This window comes from Fusarium keratoplasticum, chromosome 4 (assembly GCF_025433545.1).
Source record: "Fusarium keratoplasticum isolate Fu6.1 chromosome 4, whole genome shotgun sequence".
Taxonomy (NCBI): domain Eukaryota; kingdom Fungi; phylum Ascomycota; class Sordariomycetes; order Hypocreales; family Nectriaceae; genus Fusarium; species Fusarium keratoplasticum.
The window spans coordinates 3089332-3111568 of record NC_070532.1 but is presented as its reverse complement, the minus strand read 5'-3'; the positions used below and the strand labels follow the sequence as shown (position 1 = coordinate 3111568).

The 22237-nt window shown below is 54.2% G+C and overlaps 6 protein-coding genes across 6 annotated transcripts; 4 read left to right on the top strand and 2 right to left on the bottom strand.

Annotated features, from left to right (window-relative positions):
* Positions 1 to 13: 13 nt before the first annotated feature.
* On the top strand, positions 14 to 3415 carry NCS57_00602300 (uncharacterized protein; the record flags this gene model as incomplete). Its single annotated transcript, XM_053055924.1, has 5 exons — positions 14 to 1877; positions 1932 to 1951; positions 2017 to 2151; positions 2205 to 2329; positions 2380 to 3415. Exons 1-5 carry the CDS (start codon positions 278 to 280, stop codon positions 3413 to 3415), a joined length of 2916 nt encoding a protein of 971 aa, XP_052914879.1. The 5' UTR covers positions 14 to 277.
* Positions 3416 to 4191: 776 nt separating this feature from the next.
* Positions 4192 to 5466, top strand: NCS57_00602200 (Hydrolase-4 domain-containing protein; the record flags this gene model as incomplete). Its single annotated transcript, XM_053055923.1, has 3 exons — positions 4192 to 4416; positions 4487 to 4627; positions 4681 to 5466. The coding sequence occupies 3 exons, from the start codon at positions 4192 to 4194 to the stop codon at positions 5464 to 5466; spliced, it is 1152 nt and encodes a 383-aa protein (XP_052914878.1).
* Positions 5467 to 5730: 264 nt separating this feature from the next.
* Positions 5731 to 10341, bottom strand: NCS57_00602100 (uncharacterized protein; the record flags this gene model as incomplete). Its single annotated transcript, XM_053055922.1, has 13 exons — positions 5731 to 5757; positions 5817 to 6372; positions 6425 to 6740; positions 6797 to 8189; positions 8240 to 8948; positions 8995 to 9089; positions 9142 to 9312; positions 9363 to 9698; positions 9748 to 9802; positions 9854 to 9914; positions 9970 to 9997; positions 10053 to 10130; positions 10186 to 10341. 13 exons carry the CDS (start codon positions 10339 to 10341, stop codon positions 5731 to 5733), a joined length of 3981 nt encoding a protein of 1326 aa, XP_052914877.1.
* A 2477-nt stretch (positions 10342 to 12818) lies between these two features.
* Positions 12819 to 14902, top strand: NCS57_00602000 (Histidine--tRNA ligase; the record flags this gene model as incomplete). Its single annotated transcript, XM_053055921.1, has 3 exons — positions 12819 to 13152; positions 13197 to 14416; positions 14483 to 14902. The coding sequence occupies 3 exons, from the start codon at positions 12819 to 12821 to the stop codon at positions 14900 to 14902; spliced, it is 1974 nt and encodes a 657-aa protein (XP_052914876.1).
* A 2654-nt stretch (positions 14903 to 17556) lies between these two features.
* Positions 17557 to 18788, top strand: NCS57_00601900 (uncharacterized protein; the record flags this gene model as incomplete). Its single annotated transcript, XM_053055920.1, has 2 exons — positions 17557 to 17847; positions 17901 to 18788. 2 exons carry the CDS (start codon positions 17557 to 17559, stop codon positions 18786 to 18788), a joined length of 1179 nt encoding a protein of 392 aa, XP_052914875.1.
* A 623-nt stretch (positions 18789 to 19411) lies between these two features.
* On the bottom strand, positions 19412 to 21003 carry NCS57_00601800 (Calcium/calmodulin-dependent protein kinase; the record flags this gene model as incomplete). Its single annotated transcript, XM_053055919.1, has 6 exons — positions 19412 to 19708; positions 19763 to 20148; positions 20204 to 20360; positions 20459 to 20666; positions 20764 to 20815; positions 20997 to 21003. The coding sequence occupies 6 exons, from the start codon at positions 21001 to 21003 to the stop codon at positions 19412 to 19414; spliced, it is 1107 nt and encodes a 368-aa protein (XP_052914874.1).
* Between the last annotated feature and the right edge of the window lie 1234 nt (positions 21004 to 22237).

The following is a 22237-nucleotide window of genomic DNA, read 5'->3' as shown; positions in this document are numbered from 1 at the left end:
TCTCTGCCTCGGTCGTTCCTACCCTTGCTTATATCCATCAACCCCCAAGAGACTTCCCTTATCCGGACTGCCGTTCCCACTTCATCCCAGCCCTACCACTCGTTCTCCTACACTTACACTTAACCTTACTGCTTCGCCTCGTATTCATTTCTCTATATCCCGCTTGGCCCTATTAAAGGCCCCTCCCCGTATAGATTTACCGCTGCCAGCCGATGCCGACGCTATAACCCCCCGTCAATTGGACACTCAAGTCCGCCCTGGACTGACTGACTGCGCCATGTCTGGTCCCTCGCTCTCGAGCCTCTCCCACATTCTCGATCCTCCGCGTCCGAACCCCGATCCCACTTCCGCTCCGAACACTGCTTCGGCTCCGGTTCTTTTTGCCTCGTCTCAGCCGTATCCGCCTCCATCTGCTCCTGGTGTTGCGCTCGGTGCTGCGAGGCCTTTCAACCCCGCTGCCATCGGACAACCCTCGTCTGCGCCCACCACCACGCCTCCTAATCCCGCTTCAGCCGCGCCTAGTTCTGCTGTGAACAGAGCGCACACGGGGCCATCTCTCTACGCCTGCGGCGACTGTGGGCGCCGTTACTCGAGACCTGAGCATCTTCAGCGTCATGTCCAGACGCACACTCTCGGTCGTCGCTTCGCCTGCGGCGTCTGCGGCAAGACGTTTGCGCGCGCGGATCTGAAGAAGCGGCACGAGACAAATCACGAGAATGACTCGTCCAAGAAGAGACGCCGTGCCACAACCTCTCCGAGCGCTGGTCGTGTAACACACGCTTGCAAAGCATGCGCTTCTGCCCGTGTCAAATGCCAGGAAGAGAAGCCCTGCCAGAGATGCGTTCGTCGGGGGTTGACGTGCGTTTCTGCCGAGGCTGGCTCAGCCGCTGCTATGCATTTGATGCATTTATCTGCTAATGGGCACTCTAACACGCCCTACGGCGATGAACGCGAAAATACGAGCTTCTCTGCCGATTATCCAATGGCTGGTATGCCCGATTCAACGCTGCAGGTTCACCACTCTGTTGAAAGAACCTCTCCACTGGAACAGACTCCTCCATTGAATTCGGACTCTGGCCAACTATCTACCCCAGACACAGTTGGAGATCACGCCATCCCAGATGGCTTGGCACCCAAACTCGAGCCTGGCGCAGGGGGATCAGTGGCCGTGGACCGCCTTCCCTTTTGCGACTTCCTCCGAGATGTGTTGTACGAACAACAACAGTTTGATCACTCTGCCAAAATGGCTGAGAACCAAGGGCTTGCTGTCTTGAACTTTTGCGATGATAGCAACCTCGAGCTCTCAGACATGGATTTTGGTCTGCTGGATCACTGGAATACCGATGGCATGACTGACACCTTGCCGGTCCAACAGGAGACCCCTGAAACGGACAACTCTGTCGATATTGCACAGATGCGTCAAAGTTTGGTCAATGCTTGGGACGTGTCTCCCTGGAGATGGGACCCCGTGGCCAACGACAACGCCTACGGCGAGCAGGCAAATCTACCCGTCCCAAACAGAGACGTTGCTAGTATACAAGCCCAGGCAGCCAAGAAGGGACTGCAAAAAGTGGTTGACCAAAAACTGGATCTGTCAGCCCGTGACCGAGTCTTGGCTGTGGTCTTGAGTGCCTGTCGACCAGACTCCATGTCGAATCGCATATCCTCATCGTTTCCCTCGGCAGATGTCATGGATACAATGGTCCACATCTTTCTCAACTCCCACACTAATCAAGTCTCGGAATGGATACACTTTCCGACCTTCAAGCTTAACGAACAAGAGCCGGAATGGATAGCTGGCGCAGCAGTAGGTGGTGCCGTGTTGGCGCCAGTTTCGACCCTACGCAAGTTCGGATACGCTCTGCAAGAGTCCGTCCGTAAGTAGAATTCTCTTTATGGTACTGCAAAGATATGCTAACAATCTTGCTTAGGTCTCGTTATGCCTAACCGAGTATGTGCCCAGAATCATGGCCCTGGAAACTGGGTTTCGTTTTGTCCAGCAGCTGACTGTTGTAGTTCGAGATGAACAATGAGACAATATTGAACATAGGTCTTATCCAAGCTATCATTCTTGGCCAGGACGCCGGTCTCTGGAGTGGGAATCGACGAAAGATGGAGATTGCCGAATGCCACGTTAATATTCCGGTCACAGTATGACCTAGTGCCGGGCGCTTCTGATTGAGCACTATGCTGACGCAGTACAGATGATGCGATATCGTGGCAAGCTTCAGAGATCCTCCTACCCTTTGATTTCGGTCGACCCTGCAGATGAAGGTGCCATTCTAGAGCAGAAATGGAGGAGCTGGATTGAGATGGAGAAGTGGAAACGGTAAATACAAGCCTTGAGTCTCATGGCGAGGTGCTAACCTGCCCTAACAGACTTGTCTTTCACTGCTTCCTCCGAGATAGCCAGCAGTCCATGACAGCTTTGACAAACCCTGTCATGTCGTATGCTGAGCTTACACTTCCTCTACCGGCTGCCAAGGAGCTTTGGTATGCCAAAACGGCAAAGGAATGGAAGGGCCTCTACCTCGAGCGAGAGGCGGGACAGACTAAGAGGGCGCCATCAGTAGGCGATCTTCTTTATGACGTGAACCTCCTTCCCACGAACCGCCACCGGGTGGACGTGCAGTTCTCAACAGCAATCTATCTTCACGCATTCTGGGCCCTGATTCTGGAGTTCAGATGTCTGAGCTCGGCTTGCCGAACGCGAACCTACACGACAAGCGCCATCGGAGGCTACGGCTCTCTGCTTGGCTCGCGACACCAGCAGCTAGTCCAGGATCTTCAGGCCTTTCAGTCAACGACAGCCGCCTGGCCTGAGATTTCTGCGCAGGAGCGGCTGGTGCTCAACCAGCTCATGATGAACCTGCACGTGTCGCTAGATGACCTTCAGCTCTTCGCGGGCAAGGAGGGAGAGGACCAGGCACGGCGAGTCTATCCCGTGCTACAGAGGTGGACTGAGACTACCGACTCTCGCGCAGCTGTGAGTTGCGCCGGCCAGGTTTTGCGATTTGCGAAGCTATTCCCAGCTGGTCACTTGAAGAACTTTTATGCAGTTGGGGTCCATCACGCGGCGCTTGCCCTGTGGACTTATGGTGTGGTGACCCGGGCTAGTCGTCGGCAAAATGCGACCTTGCCGCTGGAAAAGGTCTACCTCGACGACCCAGAGTCGATAGTGATGCAGAGATTCATCACGCTTGGGCAGGGCCGGCCTATCATCCGTGGGCCCGGCGGACGCGAGGGAGCATCCGAGGCAGCGATCGAGGATCCAAAGACAAGTATGGAAGCAGCATACGAGGTGCTAAGGACCAACTTTTCAAATGGACAAAGCACAGCTCCGGCCATTGTCGAGAACCTGTGCGTGTTGATAAGGCAGCTTGGAAACGCTGCATGGGCGGTTGGATTGGGATAATGGAAGCGATCTATGTCAAGTTTGGCTGGTTGGATGGATGATGGGAAACGTGCGAGATACCCCGGGATTTACGTTAATTGATGTCTACATTTACAGGCCAGTTGCATTTAGCAAAAGACAAACATGATATTGCCATTGATTGCCATGTGGACGGATGCGCATTATACAGGCAACACATGATGCTCCACGTGGGTGGGATATGGCGATGTAGTGGCAGGGTTTCCAGTGAGGGTAGTCCCTGTTCGGACAGTTGCTGGCCTCCGACAGGGCAACTGCGCCTGAGTCTGTACCTGCCCAGGCGGCTCAGAGCGGGGACACCCGCCCTGCAGTGCATCCACCATCCGCCATCCACCATCCACCATCGCACCTTCCCAGTGTGCGTGCATCAGTTGGGTTCCATCCTTCCTTGCCGACCAAGCCGGGGAGCCACTAAAATAACGGTGACGTTATCCTTGAAGCCCCGAGCAAACAAAACTTGAACCTCTCTCTACTTCTTTGCTTACTTTTCCTTCTCGTCCCTGTCGATCCTTCCGTGCGTTGGACGAATCCAAGTGGATTTTGCAATCTGTGGCTTGTCTCATTTACAATCAGGGTGCGATAGGAGAAGGAGGGCTTGCTTACTACCATACCCCTACGCGAAGGGGAGAGAGGTGGCTTGGAACTGAACCGTCTGTGTTACTCGTGAGAGACATACTCAATCTTTCGATTTGCCAGCTCAGCGCTTTTATAATCTCACTCTTCTTTCTTTCTTTTCCTCACTCAAACCTACTCCAAAAATGTCTTCCCAAGACGTCGCCAGCCCGGCCCTCGTGGCCACCACCACCGCCCTGGCCACCGTCTCCTTCCTCGCACTCGCCCGTGCCCTTCTCTACCCTGCCCGCCCGAGCAGAATCCGGAATCCCCTCAGCGAGGGCGTCTACGCCAAGAGCCGCGCCGACGAGACCAGACACCTTGTCTACCAGCCGGACCAGTTCCCCGGAGCCCGAGACGTGGAGACTCCGGTGAGTGGGCCCCTCCGCCCCGAACACCGGAGCCGCTGCATCATGACCACTGCTAACACCGTGATTCAAGTATGGGAGCATGCGGGTCTATGAGTTTGGCCCCGAGGATGGAGAAAAGGTCCTGTTTGTTCACGGAATCAGCACCCCGTGTGTCACTCTTGCGCCTCTGGCCAACGCAATCGCCAAGCGAGGCTACCGTGTGATGCTCTTTGTAAGTCCCTCCTCCTATCTCGCCCCAGTGACATTGACTGACAACATGATAAGGATCTCTTTGGCCGTGGATTCTCAGATGGTGTGGCTGACCTCCCCCATGACGCCCGCCTCTACGTCTCCCAGATGCTCCTCGCCTTGGCTTCGAGCCCCCTGGCCTGGACCGGCAACGGCGCCTTCCGTCTCGTCGGCTACTCCCTTGGTGGTGGCATCGCCGTGCACTTTGCCAACGCCTTCCCTGACCTGGTCCAAGATCTTGTCCTCCTCGCTCCTGCGGGTCTCATTCGTGCCGCTTCCTTCGGTCACGTCTCCCGCTTCCTCTTCCAAACTGGTCTGGTTCCGGAGCGTATCCTCGCTGTAGCCACACGCCGGCGACTTCAGCAGCCCATCGCCGCCTCAGCAAGGCAACCCGACAAGACGGCCATCGAGAGCATCACCACTCCGCCACCTGTGGCCGTTGCTGAGGCTGAGGTCGTGCCCGCGTCTGGTGAGCGTGTCACACCCCTGGAACAGCGTGTGATGGAGTACGTTCGCTGGATGGTGGTCAATCACCACGGCTTCGTCCCCGCCTTCATGTCGAGCATTCGCTTTGCACCCCTGACTGAGCAACATCAAGCGTGGGAGAAGCTAGCCAAGCGTGCCCCTGGCACCACTGCCATCTTTCTGGCTGCCGCTGATGAGATCATCAACGTTGAAGATTACCGTCGTGATGCGCTGCCTCTGGTTGGCGGCGAGGACAAGGTGCGCTGGCGCGTGTTGCCTGGCAGCCACGACTTTGTCATGACGCACGTGGGTGATATTCTCCGAGAGATCGATGACATGTGGCACGTCAAGGCGTAACGGCTTTCATTTAAGATATGGGTCATGTTTCCTACTGTCATTCGTCACGAGAGGATTAGATATCAGGAGAACCTTTTAGAGAGGCGCCAGCAGGGAGTTGGGTAATGATTTTCCTCTGTATTCCTCTTGCCATCGGGGCATTCTGAGGATCTGATGCAGAGCAGAGTATATGAACTTTTAGTCACCAAAGAAACGTCTGCTGCGAGACTTGTGGTGATGTGATGTCTTCGATTATCGTACAATCCTTTCAACGCCCACCTCGCCTTATCTATCCAGAGCCTGGCTTTGACACTGTTGACCAAGGTTAGCTCCACGATCTCCGGAAATCTTAATGAGAGGGAATCACTCACCATGTGCCAATATACCCCCCGCTGCTTCAACAACTCGGCATGGCTTCCTTGCTCTAGCAGCTGTCCATCACCCAACACAAAGATGACATCCGCATTCTGCACCGTGGCCAATCGGTGAGCCACCACGAGCATCGTGCGCCCCTCGCTAGCCCTTTCGAACGCCGCCTGCACAAGCTTCTCACTCTCCGAGTCGAGGGAACTGGTGGCTTCGTCGAGCAGGAGAACCTTGGGGTCGCGGATAAGTGCACGCGCGATAGCCACTCGCTGCTTCTGTCCTCCGGAGAGAGATACTCCACGAGACCCAATATTGGTGTTGTAGCCCTCAGGCAGTGAGACGATAAAGTCGTGAATCGAGGCATCGCGACAGACCTTGTGGAGTTGCTCGTCTGTGATGGACGAAGGGTCGACTCCGAGCAAGATATTCTCCCGAATGGTACCTTGGAAGAGAGTGGCCTCTTGCGCAACAAGGGAAAAGTACTTTCGGTACTCGTACACATTGATGTCTGTAGCATCTTTGCCGTTAAGAAGAATGCGGCCCTTGTCTAGATCGTAGAACCTACACATCCATTGTCAGTAACAGCATGAGCAATCATGGTCACAAATCATACCTCTCAAGAAGAGACACGATCGACGTCTTTCCACATCCAGATGCGCCCACGAGGGCAGCAAACTGGCCTTTCTGGATGGTGAGATTGAGACCCCTGAACACGGGCGTGCTTCGGGATGGATACTTGAAGTGGATGTTGTCTAGCTCAATCGACATTCCACCCTCCGTGTCTGGGATCTCTTGTGATGTTGAGACCTTGTCCTTAAGCCGCGTTTCTCTCATGTTGAGGATTCGATTCGCTGCCGCCGTCACCTGTGCAGCATTGGGTCCGAAACCGAGAGCTTGACCCGATGCCTCTGCCCCCTGCATCACAGCCACTAAGGCAAGAGTCAGCAGAGTATTGATGAAAATGCTTGAGTGATGAAATACTTACTGAAGCAAACAAAGAACGCGAGGGCATCTACAGTGCCCTCCGCCACAAGCTTGCCACCGTAGTAGAAGATGAGAGCCTGGCAAGCCATACTTGCACTGTCTGAGAAGCCAAAGATGATACTCACCCATCGGGCCTTCTTGTAGGCCGACACGACGTGCTCGCTGAGCAGAGTCTCGTATCTCGCACATATAGAATCCTCCAATGTCAGGGCAGTCACAGTCCTGAAAGCACCAATAGATTCTGACGCGAACTTGGAGCTCTCCGCAAAGACCTCATTGTTCATCTTCTCGAAGTCAATCTCGTACTTGAAGCGCCAGTACGTCGATGCGAGCATGACGGGCAACACGACGCAGCACGCCACAAGGGCCAGCCTCCACGAAAATGCAAATGCGATGGCGATGGATCCTACCACGTTGAAGATAGCAACGTAGACGCTGGCCATGTTCATCCCCATGAGTTCCTCAAGCTGCTTCGGATCTTGCCCGATCCGAGATGTCATGGTGCCGTGTGAGTGATCTTCGTGATCAAAGAAGGACGTCTTCTGGAACATGACAGCGTCAAAGTATTGCTGCTGGTACTTGGCGCGGATGATGGTGGACATGTGAGTTGCAACGTAAATGACGGCAAAGTACGCGACTCCAACTCCACAAGCCAGGACAACCCACATCAAGGACCAGAAGTTACCATCCGAGTGTTTATCTTCCACTTGAGAATTAAGTTGCGCGTTCGTACCTCCGTTTTCCTCTCTCATCTTGAGAAGGATGTCGAGTTCTCCAGTGAGAGAAATAATCTGGCCAAAAAGCCACGCCTGAAGGGGGATTGCAGCTCCTACACAAGCCGCAGTCACGACTGTGATGGCAAAGAATGGCCACACGTTCTTGGACTCAAAGAACAGCCGTCCAAAACTCTTAAAGATGCCTCGAGTCTTCTCGATGGGCGTTTCTTTGCCGGCTTCGCCCTCGGAGGCTGCGATGCTCTTGATACGAGCCAATCCAGGCTTGTCAGCGTAGTCCACAACCTCCTCGGCTGCGTCAGTGGGCTCCCCGAGCGACAGCGATTGAGCGTGAACAAGGCCTGAATAAACTCCGCCATCGATCGCGATGAGGCTATCATGCGTTCCAGACTCGACGACTCTACCCTTCTTCAGGACAATAATACGGTCCGCCTTCTTGATAGTGGAGAGTCGATGGGCAATCGTGATCGTAGTTCGATTCTGAGCAACCTTGTCGAGAGCGGCCTGTACAATTCGTTCGCCACGAACATCGATAGCACTGGTAGCCTCGTCAAGGATTAGGATCTTCGGTTTCCTCACAATCGATCTGGCAATGGCCAGCCGTTGTCGTTGACCACCAGACATCTTGGCGCCACTGTCGCCAACCACAGTGTCGTAGCCCTTGAAGCGAGTTAGCATAGGGGTGGCCAGTGAACTAGACCAGCACTTACATCAGGGAGTCTATCAATGAACTCATCCGCAAAGGCTTCTTTGCACGCCTCCTTTACCAACTCCCGTTTCTTGTCTTCGGGTTCGTCCGCCCACTGAGTGCCAATCAACCCATAAGCAACGTTCTTGTAAATCGTGTCGTTGAAGAGGAACGGTTCCTGTTGAACAAGTCCAATCTGGGATCTCCACCATTTCAGATCGATCTCATCCAAGAGGTGCCCTGACGTGGAAACCCGGCCACGGAGTTCGATAGCAGGTCCCGTCTCCTCGGGTTCGGGTTCAGGTGTGCCATCTACGTCGTCGTCGTCATCCTTCTTCTTCTTCTTTCCATTCTCCTTCTCCTTTTCGATGGCCTTGGCTAGAACATGTTGCTCCTGTAGGGAATACCATCTCTGAATGAGACCAACAATGGTACTTTTTCCAGAGCCAGACGGACCAACCACGGCATTGATCTTGCCAGCCTCAATCCGCAAATCCAAATTGTCTAAGACTCGCACATGCGGCCGGCTCGGGTATGCAAACGTGACGTTTTCGAAAACGATGTCCTCGGTGGATGAAACCTCGGGCTCCTTCAGGCTGCCTTTGTTCGGCTGGGGAGCATCGATGACGATGAAAAACTCGCAGGCGGCGACAGTTGCCTTTCCAACAGCGATAAGAGGAGTCGAGGTTCGTTCGAGGGAGATGACAATCATCATGACGGAGAGAAGCACACTGGTCTCATCAGTAGGGATCAACTGTATACACAAAGCACGCTTACACAAGAATGTCACCAATATTACCCACCCTTCCTTCGACAAGAGATTTAACCCCGTACCAGAAGGCAAGGCCGAAACTAGCGTACAGCCCGAAAAACTACCCAGGTTAGCACGAGCAAACGGTTTCTCTATCTCATCAGTAGACTCACGATCAAACCAGTTTGGATTCCGATAAGGGGGGAAAGGACATGAGCGTGTTTCCTTGTTTCCTCAACGAATGCAGCGTATTTCTTCGCAATGCGTGTCTCTGCACCACACGCGGCCACCATCCTGATACTTGCAAGTGCCTCACTGGCAACTGCGGCCGCTTTGCCCTCGGCCTGGAAGGTTGTCAGCAAGGTGGTTCTTCAAGGAATGTCCAGTTGCTTACCCTTGTAACCCGCGTGTTGACCTTCAAGATGAAGGGAAGAATTACTGCAAGAACAAGCAACAAGAATAAGACGACCGATGCTGTTACCAAGGTGAGAGACCAGTTCTTAGTGAAGGCAACAATGAGAGCCGCAATGATGGTGGCATTGTACTCGACAAAAATGCCCAGTTTTTCGGAGATTCCTAGCTGCAGAACGTTGGCGGTGGAAGTGATGGTGCTGGTAGCATAGCCTGGGGGCATAGAATCGAGGACATGAATGCTCTGACCGAATAGGCGTTGCAGGTAGTGTAGTCGGATAGCTGAAGATAGCCTGATGCCGATCATGCGGAAGGCGAACTGACTTGGGTAAGTATTGATGGGTTCCACGGAGGGCGACATGACATACTTTATTAATCGAGTTGAGAATGAAACGGGCAAGGAAAAGGAAGAACATGTAAAGCCTAACGGGGGACTGTTAACGATAGTTGGCGTGGGCCAGCATTCAAACATACGCGAGCCGTTGGGTAGTCTTGATACTGGACGTTAAGCTGGTGAACTCGCCCACGAATTGGCCTGGGGGGTAAGAATTAGAACGAAGATCAGTTGCGAGGTCTGTAGATCTACTAACCAAAAACCACATTCAGCAACGGCAGGGTCTGAAAGGTGTCAGTGATTCATGGCCGACTTGCTTGAGGGAGAAAGGAGACATACGACACCGGCACCGATGGAAGCAATCACTCCAGCGGCGTACGCGAGGAAGTCCCATTTTGTGGCATAAGTGAAAACCCTCTATAGACCACTTGTCAGCATACCACAAGAACGCGCCGTGATATAGGAGAGGTACCGTGTAATCCTTGAAGGTCGCCGTCCGTTCAGGGCGAAGTTTGGCCTCAGTCTGAGCCTTTTCCTCTGTGCCATTCTGTAGAACCGAATTTTGAGGGCCCGATGAGGACGAGGTATCCGGCTTCTCGCTGATATGTTCACGATCCATGGCACTCATGTCGGCGGCGACCTGGGTGATGAGCCCATCGACATGTGGTTAAGCAAAAGCGACGCAAGGCAGGACAGATTGCAAGTGTAAAAATGATAGAACAAGGGAGCGATGGGAAATAAAAGAATTACAGATGGCAGAATGGAAGATGATTGAATGTGAGGATAAATGAATGATGCACTCGAGTCGAGGTGTTGAGATGGGACAGGAGCGTTTGGGAGGGTGTCCCCTAAAGAGGCAAGTACAAACAAGGGGGGTCTAGATGGAAGCCTGGTTGATACGAAATACGACGCTAGTCAATAGCGTTAGTTTGCAGCAAGCGACAAGACCTTAAATCGACGATGGCAGGGGATGTCTCAGGGTCTGGATGGGCGTGGAGAATATCGACGTCTTCAACATGTAAAGAGAAACGTTACGGGACGGCAGCTGCGTCTTGTACTCAGGGACTCGAGCTTCGAGGCAGTCCTTAAGTGATCGTCGAGATGGTCCTACAACGCGCAAAGGGGGTTCCAAGTCAGCTTCGCTTAAGAGATGGTGTTAGGAATTGCTGGGCGATGAGCAAGCAAGCATCATGGGTGCCTGGATTCCTAGATCAGGACACAATACGGGGCACGGCCGCGGATCACATCGCGTAAATTCCCTAATCCAGACCAAGACGACAGGCGTCCGCGTCTCTGCTGTGTGAGGAATAGGTACCCAGACTCTCGCAGTGCCATCATGACTGCGTGGATATCGTCATGGGGCGGGAGGCCGCTGGCAAGTCGTTAGCTGCATCTTCATCTTCCACGAGCCAATAGCGGGAGGGTCATTTGGATATCCCAGCAGACCCACGGGTCAGCACTCGGGTTCGGGTTGCTGTTGAATCCGACGAGAGCGAGCAAGCCAAGCCAATTAACGGGTGGGAATATGCATGTTTAGTGGGACTGTAATCTGTTTCGAGATCTCAATGTACAGGACGCCGCAGCCAACCATGAGGCCGAAGGATGATGAATTATCAGACGAATCCCCAATCCGCGTATAGAATTCTTTTTCCCTTAAAGAAGAAGTTTTGTTTGCAGATAGATATTATTTCAACTATAGACTCGTTGATAGCTATGGTTATTCAAATTGGTTGAAAAACCATCAAACATCGACAGATTCCGTCAATTCCATGGAGGCCAAGTATCCGTACCAACAGGCAACAATCTCGGCGCACCGATTCACCAAGTCTGTCAGACGCCTGAAACAAATGTACAGTACATAGAGCTATCCAACAGTGATGCTTGATACATTTTGGTATCAGAAACAAAAGTATCATGAGCCAAAATGTCTACCTTACTAGTGACACTAACCCCAAGGCACCTAAATTACTCGACCCCGTGGTGACGACGCCAACGCCTCATGGCCTCATGCAATTTCACCACATGTCGAGGCTGAAAACCCTCAAAAAGCCAAACCGCAAAGCAGATGCGCCATCTTTCTTGGCCTCGCCAATAGAGTCGACGGGAAATTTTGGTGTCACTCGGCAGTGGTTGCCTCTTCAACTAGCTCGTCGTCGAGTCTGCCTTTTGCTCCGACACGGAACGGATGATTTACATTGCTTTGGGGGCATCCCGGTGAAGGTCCATCCACACGCCGTTTCACTTACAGAACAAGGACCCGCGACTCCACGGAACCGGGGGCACGGCTTGAGGACGGATGTTCGGGAACAGAGCCCGCATCCGGAGCTGAAAGGAAGTAGCAATACAAGGCCGGACGTCTTTTCTTTCAAGCATAGGTATCGGCTCTCTGATGGCACGACTTGAACTCTCTGATGAAAGAAGGATCATATTTCCTCACAAAACAAGTTAAGAATCCTTTGTCTGTGGAACAGCGCTACCCGTGATAACTTCGAAAACGAGACATGGTGACAATGCTATCGAGGCGCAGTTGCAAGCCCCTTGACTCACAAATTGGCTGGATGTTTGCAACCGTGTCTTCTTAAGCTTGTTGTTTACCTTGCAGATAGTTGAGGACGCATTCCTCGCTCAATACATAGGTAAGCTCTCATGGATCGTCCTGCAGGCTTAAAGCATGAGTGAAAGGGGAGGCCGTGATACGTCAGCCTTGTCGGATAGAGCTCATCACGGCAAACCTGCCCGACCAGGACCCTGGCCATCTGAACAAATTGCCCCTCGCATTTGCCCCTCATACCCCTCCATCACAGGGGATCAAGCTTAGATACAGGGCATTGGCTGCCCATAGTTCAGGCCACAACCAGCCCGTACAGTAGACGCCCCGCCCAGTCGTTTCTCTTTGGGCCATGGATGGACGGGAGTCATCTTGCCGTGGAAAATTTTCTGGACCAGGCACAATTGGCTTCTGCTCCAGGTCGGTCGGGTCAGAAAAAGCGTGACGCATTGGATCGCCCGCCGCTTGCATGACTACAGGACAGCCCGTGTACCAGTCATAGAGTGGGCTCCAGTTTGGCATAGAAGCCTCACGTCCTCCCACCAAAAGGTCAAGGCATGAAGCCAAAGCCAGCCTCGGCCAAATTTTCTCTGGCCAGATCAACATTGGCGTCCTCAACTGCGTCTTATTACCTTGCACGGCCATTGACATCCATTGCCGCTGCTTCTTCTGTTTCATATCTATCCTCCCACGGCCCTCCTTCCTGTCTGGGCCGCCGTCCTCGTCTGTCCGTCAACGGCCTGGGCCCCTCCATCAAAGGCTTTTCTCAGCCCCGCCACTCTTCTTCCTCTTCCTCCACCACTGCCCCGCGTCCCACGAGATCCCAACAACCACACAAGATGGCGCCCAAGAACAAGTTTGAGCTCAAGACCCCCAAGGGCACAAAGGACTGTGAGTTTGTCCCCTCCGTGATACATCCGACCGCGAATCGCAAGTCCTGACACTGCGCGGAGGGGAGGGCAAGGATATGGTCATCCGTGACCACATCTTCAACACCATCACCCAGGTCTTCAAGCGCCACGGCGGAGTCACCATCGATACCCCCGTCTTCGAGCTCAGAGAAATCCTCGCTGGCAAGTATGGCGAGGACAGCAAGCTCATCTACGACCTCGCCGATCAGGGCGGCGAGATCTGCTCTCTCCGATACGACTTGACCGTCCCCTTCGCCCGTTTCCTCGCCATGAACAAGGACATTCAGAACATCAAGCGATATCACATTGCCAAGGTCTACCGCAGAGATCAACCCGCCATGACCAAGGGCCGAATGCGAGAGTTTTACCAGTGCGATTTCGATATTGCCGGCACCTACGACGCTATGCTGCCCGACGCCGAGGTCATTCGCATCATCTCTGAAGTGTTTGAGGGACTTGGTTGGAACGGCGCCTACACGATCAAGATGAACCACCGCAAGATTCTCGACGGTATTTTCCAGGTCTGCGGTGTGCCTGAGGACAAGATTCGCACTATCTCCTCTGCTGTCGACAAGCTGGACAAGCTGCCGTGGGCTGATGTTCGCAAGGAGATGACGGAAGAGAAGGGCCTTGACGGCGAGGTGGCTGACCGAATTGGCGAGTGGGTTATTCTCAAGGGCAAGCAGGACCTCCTCGAGAAGCTGCAGAACAACGAGAGCCTGGCAGCCAACGAGTCCATGAAGAAGGGCATGGCAGATCTTGCTCTGCTCTTCGAGTACCTTGAGGCTTTCAACGTGCTGGACCGAGTATCCTTCGATCTCAGCTTGGCCCGTGGTCTTGACTATTACACCGGCCTTATATATGAGGTTGTCACAGAGGGATCTGCTCCTCAAGTGGCGCCCGGCCACGAGGATGAGGCCCCCAAGCCCTCGAAAAAGAAGGGCAAGAAGGGATCTGACGACGATGACCGTTCTGGCGACCCCACAGTCGGTGTAGGCAGTGTTGCCGCTGGTGGCCGCTACGACAACCTTGTCGGCATGTTCTCTGGCAAGAACCAGATCCCTTGCGTCGGCATTTCTTTCGGTGTTGACCGAATCTTTTCCATCACCAAGGCCAGGATGGCGGCCGAGAAGAACTCGGCTGTCCGTGGCAACGATGTTGATGTCTACGTCATGGCTTTTGGCAAGGGCTTCTTGAAGGAGCGCATGTCGGTTTGCACAAAGCTCTGGGAGGCTGGCATCAAGGTTGGTTGATGATACCCATGACTCACAGTTTGTGAGCAAAAGCGAAGTACTAACATGGTTTCCCAGGCCGAGTTCCTCTATAAGGTCAAGCCCAAGCTGCCAGCGCAGTTCAAGGCGGCTGAGGCCAACGGTGTCCCATTTGCCATTTTCCTTGGCGATGATGAGGTTGCGTCAGGCAAGGTCAAGATCAAGGAGATGGGACTCCAGGATGGTCACCCCGAAAAGGAGGGTATCCTTGTGGATCTCGCAGATATGGCCAAGGAGGTCAAGGTCCGACTCCAGCGAAAGCGAGAGCTGGACCACCTGACCAGACAAGCTGAAGGTCTGCGGGTAGTCCACGGCATCAAGGGTGACGAGGTGAAGGATGGAGAGAAGAAGAACGAGGCCCAACCCGAGGCTGCACCAGAGACTGCCGCTCCTGAAGCTGCGGCCCCTGAGGCGAGCCCTGCGGCAGAGGAGCAAACTCCTACAAATCCTGCCGCATAGGCTCGACGTGATGAAATAAAAAACAGTTGAAATGATGGTCAAGAATTGATGGTCAAGGCGTTCTGTGTTATTTGATAGATGGAGGTAAACAGCCTGTCTAGAGGAGTCTATGGGGTTGTTGACAAAATGGAAGGAGAGGAAGGATCTCACCTCAATACTATCCGGGTAAGTGCCTGTTCTGTCTGGACCTGCCTGAGTCTGCCGAGTCCTCCGCGTCGGAAAGAGAGGTTATTCCGTGATGTGCTATCATAAACATCGTGCCGTGGCATCCATTCTTAACCTAGCGCCGCCACTCCAGTTTCTCCCTGCGACAGAGAGGGGGTTGCTTGTTTGATCGACCAAGCGAGGCTTCAAGGTCTCAGTTTGTGACAAAAAGCATAGAGCCTCCAACGACGGGGCTTCTGATCGCGTCTCCCAGGCAGGAGGGAGGCACCAAGACGCGTGGGCATCCTCCGATGGCCAGCCAGCCAGCCCAATGCGGTACAGAACGTTCCGCCCCCAGCCCCCCAGCCCCCAGCCCCCAGCCCACGGTACCATCCGACGTTCTCGAGCGATGAGGGCTTGATGGAGACCCCGAAAACAAGAGGCGGGGAGCGCGCGTGATGGATACTTGGCGGGTTGAGGCTCATGTTAACCGAGACGCAGGTCCCATGAAAGTTGTACGCCGCTGGCAGCAGTTATACCCGAAGATCCAGCTCAAACGAGATGAAGGGCACGCACCGATGCTGGGCAAGGGAGTTGCAATTGCAACCGCAACTGCAACCGTCGAGCGGGATGAGCCGTGTGTTTTCTCTCATGTCACTGTCCCGCGCTGTCCGTGCCACAAAGCTCTGTCCTCAATAGGCTTGGGAATTGAACCTTGGCTATTGGGGTTGCCCGTGGCCATCCCGACCATCTGGAGCCGACAGGTTGGCGTTTCGTCTTGCTACGCCACCCTTCGCGGGACCGATGGCGAGAGCAGACCAACATGAGGTCTATTCTCTTTGTTCGTTATTGTCCGCTATTCTGTCATTCTGCTCCCTTGTCCCTTGGTCCAGAGAGTTCCACCTCCCTCTGCGTCACCGCCAATCCTCAAGGCTCACCGACCTCCAACTCCAGGGGCTCTTTTCTTCTTCCTGATGCAAGTGCCGGCCCAAGCCCGAGGAGAGGGAGAGCAAAAAAACCCACCTGGAGACAAGGCCGGGCTCAGGCGAAGCGTGGGTCTGCCGGGTACGGGCGGCGGGGAGAGGAGGGTCAGGATGATCTCTCGGAAGGCCGGCGCCGCACCTAGACCCTAGCCGGACCAGTCGAGCTCCGCAAAGATCGTGGGTTTTTCTTTTGATCGTCTTCCTTTTTTCATGCGAGACTTGCTAGCTATGATGTTCCCCATCGGAGCAGGGGAAAGGAAACTAGTGTGCAAAATCCCTTGCAGCGGTGTCTCTCTTTTTGAACCCGACACATCGGATGGGGCACAACTGAGAAAGATAAGACCGACTTTTCTCCCTCGAGTGAGGGTAGAAAACAGAGGCTAAACTTGTCATCATCAGGTTTGTATGTGTGTGCCCGTGAGAGCGTGGTGTGTGTGGTGTCTGGCTATTGTATCCATGCCTTTGTGTTAGTCTGCTTGGCTGCTCGACGGCCAACGTACGACAACCTGGATTCATGGCATCTCGACCTGAATCCTGACCTTCTTTTGTTCGAATCCACAGGCTCGGAGAATTCCTTTCATTTCCAGTGTTCCTCTCTCCTCACCCTCATTTACGCTACGCCTTCACTTACACCAACAAACAACTCATCATCGTCATCACGACAAAGTCGCAACACCACCCAGCAACCAGCCAAGAGCTCGGCGCCGCTGACACAAGGACGAGACCAAGCCCAGGAGCGATCTTCGTTCCCCAGAGATCGGTATTCCCGACGACAGAGTGGCATCGACACTAGAAGTATTTGGTTTGTACTCATCACCTGGTCAACTTTTGAACTGGCTAGATGGCTCGCCCATGTGGCGCTCCTATACTCAACACCAACCGCTTTCGGATGCCTATGAATTCCATTGTCATCTCTTTAACTACCCGCAACCACCTTGGCCGCACAGATCGACTTTTTTCTCAGAAATTCATCTTTGCCCGCTCATCAGCCGACCAGACTTGCTGCTTCTCCTCTCTGGTTCTTGACGCAACAGCACGCATTCGAGCTCGGCCCGGCCCTCTTACAGCCTCCTCCTGCTGCTGCTCTCACTTACACCTTGTGTCGCCGCCCTTTATTGACACATTGTCTCACCAATCAGCCCGCCGGACGACTCAGACGCGGATTCCTCCCTCCCCTCCTTGCCCCGAGAGACGGGTGCCTAAGCAGAGACATCTCGCACGTCACAGACCTTTAGACTCTGTCCTACCCATCAGGTCCCCAGTCATCTATCCCCCCATAGGATCGACCCACGAAGAGCTGAAAGGATTGACAAACTACCTACTGTACCCATCACGGGCAACAACATATTGGCATATTGGCCACACAAACCTTCGCCACGCCACGCGCGCCGCCGCCCTCAGTCCGGACTCTTATATCGCAACGCCCCCCGGAACAGCCTCTGCCTCCACTTCTACCTCTAGGTCTCGACCTCCAAGCCCCGGATACGAGCCCTCTTCCTGCTCTTGTGTAGGATATCACTCACCGTCATGGCTGCTCTGTTGCCTCACGCAATCCCCCCAGCCACCACTCCGACCTGGCCATCCCGATCTACCTCGCTGCCCATGTCGATGCGCCAGAAGTCTTGTCGCGCCTCGGCTGCCGAGGCCAAGTCACCCGACTACCTCCCTCAGTCGCTCTTAGAGTCGCTACATGGCATGCCGCTCACTTCCGATGAATGGTCCAAGGCTATCGCCGACGTCAAGAGAGAGTATCTCAACCGCCGCTACCGTCCCTGTGCGACTCGATGTTGTGAGATCTTGGATAACATCAAGGACTCTGTAAGTCACTGTTGAGATTGATCATCACCATATAGACAACTAACATCATGCAGAGTGTCATTGAGCCTGCCTATCTCATCTACCTTCACTTCTACGCTGCCAGCTCTTTGGAAATGCTCGCCCGCGCTCTCAACCAAGGCTCTGCAACACGCACTTCCCTCCTTCACCAGGCCCGTGATCACTACCAACGCGCTTCCACCCTCATCAACGCTGCCGACTCAGCTGTCGGTCCAGCCCTCCTCCGCAGACCCTCTGGCACTACCACCACCCTCCCCAGTCTTCACTCCGCCGACAGCTCAGTCAGCTCCTATGCCTCGTCAACATGGACCTCATCCCACGGGGCCTCCCCGGCCTCCTCTATCTCGTCGATCCAGGACACGCCTCGCCCCAAGCGCAAGAAGCGTGTGACTTTTAGTGAAGTGCCCATCGAACTCCTCGAGCGCCCCGACTCGCCGACCCTAGGTCTCGGCAGCTTGCTAGGTTCCGTCCGCTCAGCGTCGCCCGATCCCCTTGACGCCGAGTCGTCCGTCATGCCGGCACCCATCCGGCCCTCGGCCCCTCTCCCCCGATCATGCCTCACCCCACGCTCTGCCCCGGCAGAGTCCGTCTCCTACTCCGACTCTGAACTCGACCCCTTCCGCCACGCGCGCTCGGTGCATCGCTACAGCGCTCTTCTGACCAGCCTGCAGCGACAGGTTTTTCGGCATCTGACCTTTATTGAGTCGGAGCTTCTTGAGATCGTCGCTCAAGAGGCAGTGCCACCATCTCCTGTTTCCGTTATGGTGGTGCATCCTGTGCATCCTTCCATCGATGCAGGCCGCTCACCGGAGCTGCAGGCCCGCATAGAGCGGCTGCGAGCCAAAGGATGGGAACGAAAGCGGTTCGATGCACGGCGCTATGAGGAGCTTCGCGAGAGCGCCGTGGCGGACCTGGTAGATTGAGTTTGTCCACCACATCAGTTCTCTGATGTTTTTCGGTGTTGATAAGGTCTTGGAGGTTACAGTTCTTGTTCTATTCAATCATGTATGTATGTATGTGTGTATGTAAAAAAGAGTTCAACGATATCACGAGGAAGAATTGCAGAAATATGGCAGAAAACGAGCGTCGAATTTGAGGATAGGATGTATAGGTACCTGCTTGGCAAGAAAAGACTGGATCTTTACAAAAAAGGATTAGTTGTGCCCATAGGAAAAGACTGGATCTTGAGGGCAGCAGGAATTGGGCGAGTAGTCGGTTGCTTTAACGATACCACTTCTATGTAGAGAACAACGAGTAACGGATTCAAAAGATGAATGACTTGATTTCACCACCTCCTTATTGTCACCTTTTTCAAAGCATTGCCTGAAATCAAAACGCTTCCAATCAAATCGACACGATATGATCACTTGTAATGACCTGCCTCTTCCTATCCATCTCATCTTGCTGACCCCATCCTCTCTCGAGCGGGCTCATACCAGCCCGTTTCGGCGGCATCAACTATAGACCCAAAATCCTTTCAATATCCGGCTGATGACATGCAGCCGCATAGCCTTTCGCCCGTAGTTTGTAAATGCAATGATTCTCTTTAAGCCTGGAAGCTGCGGCGCTTGGCTTCCTTCTGGACCTCCTCGGTGACACGCAGCACCTCCTTCTCCTCCTTGTCGTCGGCAAGCTTGGCTCTGGCGACCTCGCTGAAAATTGCCGACAGATCCGAGTTCTCGGGATCCTCCTCCTGCTCCCTGAGCTTCTGGATTCGGGCCTGGAGCTTGATCTTCTCGATGATGCGCCTGAAGCGGCTTCTCGCGCGGAACGACTTGATCTCGGGCAACAGGTTGTGGTCGGTGGCGTTCTTTCCGCTGAGCCAGATGTGGCCCAAGGCTTCCTGTATGGTAAAGTCAGCCGTCTTATCTTCCACAGCCTATGTGCGTCATCCTACCTCGCTAGTCCAGCGCTGATCGGGGTCGGGGTTGATCAAGTGCAGGATAAAGTCCTTGGCGTCGTTGCTGACATCCTTCCAGTATCTCTCGTGGAAAACAACAGAGCCATCGGTGCACTCTCTGATCAGGTCCTGGAGGTTTTCGCTTCGGAAGGGAGAGTAGCCGCAGAGCAGGGTGTAGGTGATGACACCCATGGACCACATATCAACCGGCTTGCCGTGGCCCTCCTTGCGCATCACTTCGGGGGCAGCATAGCCGAAAGAGCCTGCCATAGTCTTGAGGGACTCGCCCTTGCCATCGAGCATCTTGGCGATGCCGAAATCAGCAAGGACGAGATCGGAGTCGGGATCCTTGCTCAGGTAGAGCAGGTTCTCGGGCTTGAGATCTGTTGAGCCGCGTCAGTTGGTGCAGTACAGCATGGTTGCCCCGCATCACTGTACCTCTGTGGACGATCTGGTTCTTGTGCAGGAAATCGACTGCAAGCAGGACCTGCTTGATAGTTTCGGCGGCATCCTTCTCGGTGAACTTGCCCTGCTCGCAGATACGATCGAAGAGCTCACCGCCGGTCGCGAGCTGTGTGACGATATAGAACTTGTCCTGCGAAACAAAGGTGGGTAAGCTTGATGTGGGTGAACGAGGGGTACGTGCCCAAGGTGGCAGCGCAGCGCAGTGGAGGGGAGGGGAGGGGAGCTTACCCTCGACTCGAACCAGTCGACAAACTTGACAATGTGAGGATGCTTGAGCTTCTGGAGCATCTCGAGCTCGTCGTAGACCATCTGCTCGTTACCCTTGACATTTCGCTTCAGGATAATCTTGACGGCCACCTTGCCCGTGGGGCCATCAGCCTCACGAACGACACCATATGTTCCAGCACCGAGAGTTCGACCGAATCTGTATTTGGCCCTATACGCAAAGATTGTTTGTTAGGGTCTGTTGGAACTAGATCTGGATCTGGATCTGGACTTGGGTGGAGCGAGGGAGGGTAGTTCGGGTTGCGTACTTCTTATCGTAGCTCTCGGGTTGGCCGTGAAGCCGGTTCAGCATGCCTGCGACTATCGAGGTGGAAGCCATGGTCAGCAAATGGATCAGAAGGTGTGTGAAGAAACAGCGACGACGAGGCCCGAACTGCCAGCACAAGAACACGATGTCGAACGCAAAAGAGGCGGAACAAGAAGAGAAGCTGACGGCGCCAAAGCGGGGAGAGGAATGAGGCTGCGGATAGTCGCAACTTACAGCTCATGGTGGCACTTATGGCGGGGTAGCGTCCAGTTCCCGTTGGGCTTTTGGTGATTGAAAAAAAGATACAACGGGAGCAACAGCGAGCCCGTAAGCTGATGCGATATCGGTATCCGGAGCCGAGGCGCTCTGCCGTGCGACAATGGAGTTGGGAGAGTCCAAGGGGAGGGCGACGAAGCCTTGGGGATGAGGGAGGAGGGAGAGTACCTAAGTAGGTGAGATGGATGGATGGATATCGACGGGCGTGGAGCTGGAGGGGACGAGACGACAATGGGCGAGGATGGGAGGTCCTTGTTAATTAGCTTGCGACAGCTGAGCTGAACTGAATGGACCTGCTCAGACTCCCTGCAGCGGCCTCCCCTCCTCAGTGGCCCTGCCCGGGCATCCAGTGGATGGATGGACGCCCACTGGGCTGGGGCTGCTTGTCGTCAGCAAAGTTTAGGTGCCTTGCGCACCATTTTCCCGTTGTTACGTTAGGGGACTTTAGCACTAGCGCCCCCTGAACCGGTCATCCATGGACGGTCCTGGCGGGGCGACCGCACCTCCAACCAAGGATTCTCGGGATGCACTCCATCCCGTTCACTCCATCCATCATCCCAGCCCGCTCATGGTATGTGGATGGATGGATGGGTGGATGGATGCGTCAGGCTGAGCCAGTTACGCCTGTGGCTCAGTCAGCCGCAAATGCAGCCGCGAAACGAACAATCCGTTGCACGGGCAGAGAGGCTGAGCGCGCCATGTCAGATTGTCTGTCATCCAATCTGCCAATGAAGCATTCCGGCAACCTCCAGAGAGTGCCTTCCCCAGTCCTGTCTGTCTCCTCCTTGTTGGCCCCTCCGTATTCATCATGTGAAAAAAAATGGAAACCTGAGGAGGGTCCGCTTCGAGATGGCAATGGATCCATTTTCTCGCCCAACGCCGTGTGGCTGAGCACCTTGTCTTTCCAGGCTCGCAAGCCCTTGACCCAACTGACACTCGTACAATCCTGTGGATGGATATGCCGAGTTCCTTGCTCACCTCCTGCGTCTTTCCAATTGGGGATAGGAGGAATGCCTCATCAGACGGATCCAGCCCTACGAGGCTGTCTAGCTTGGCATGGCTATTCATGACTCCGAATATCCCATGTTGACGGAGGCCTCAGTCAATCGAAGATCTGTTGCCTTGTCGAGACATGTCCAGGTCTTTGACTAACTCCCTAGTCTTTGGGTAACCCTTCAGCGCAGCATCAGTCAAGTTGT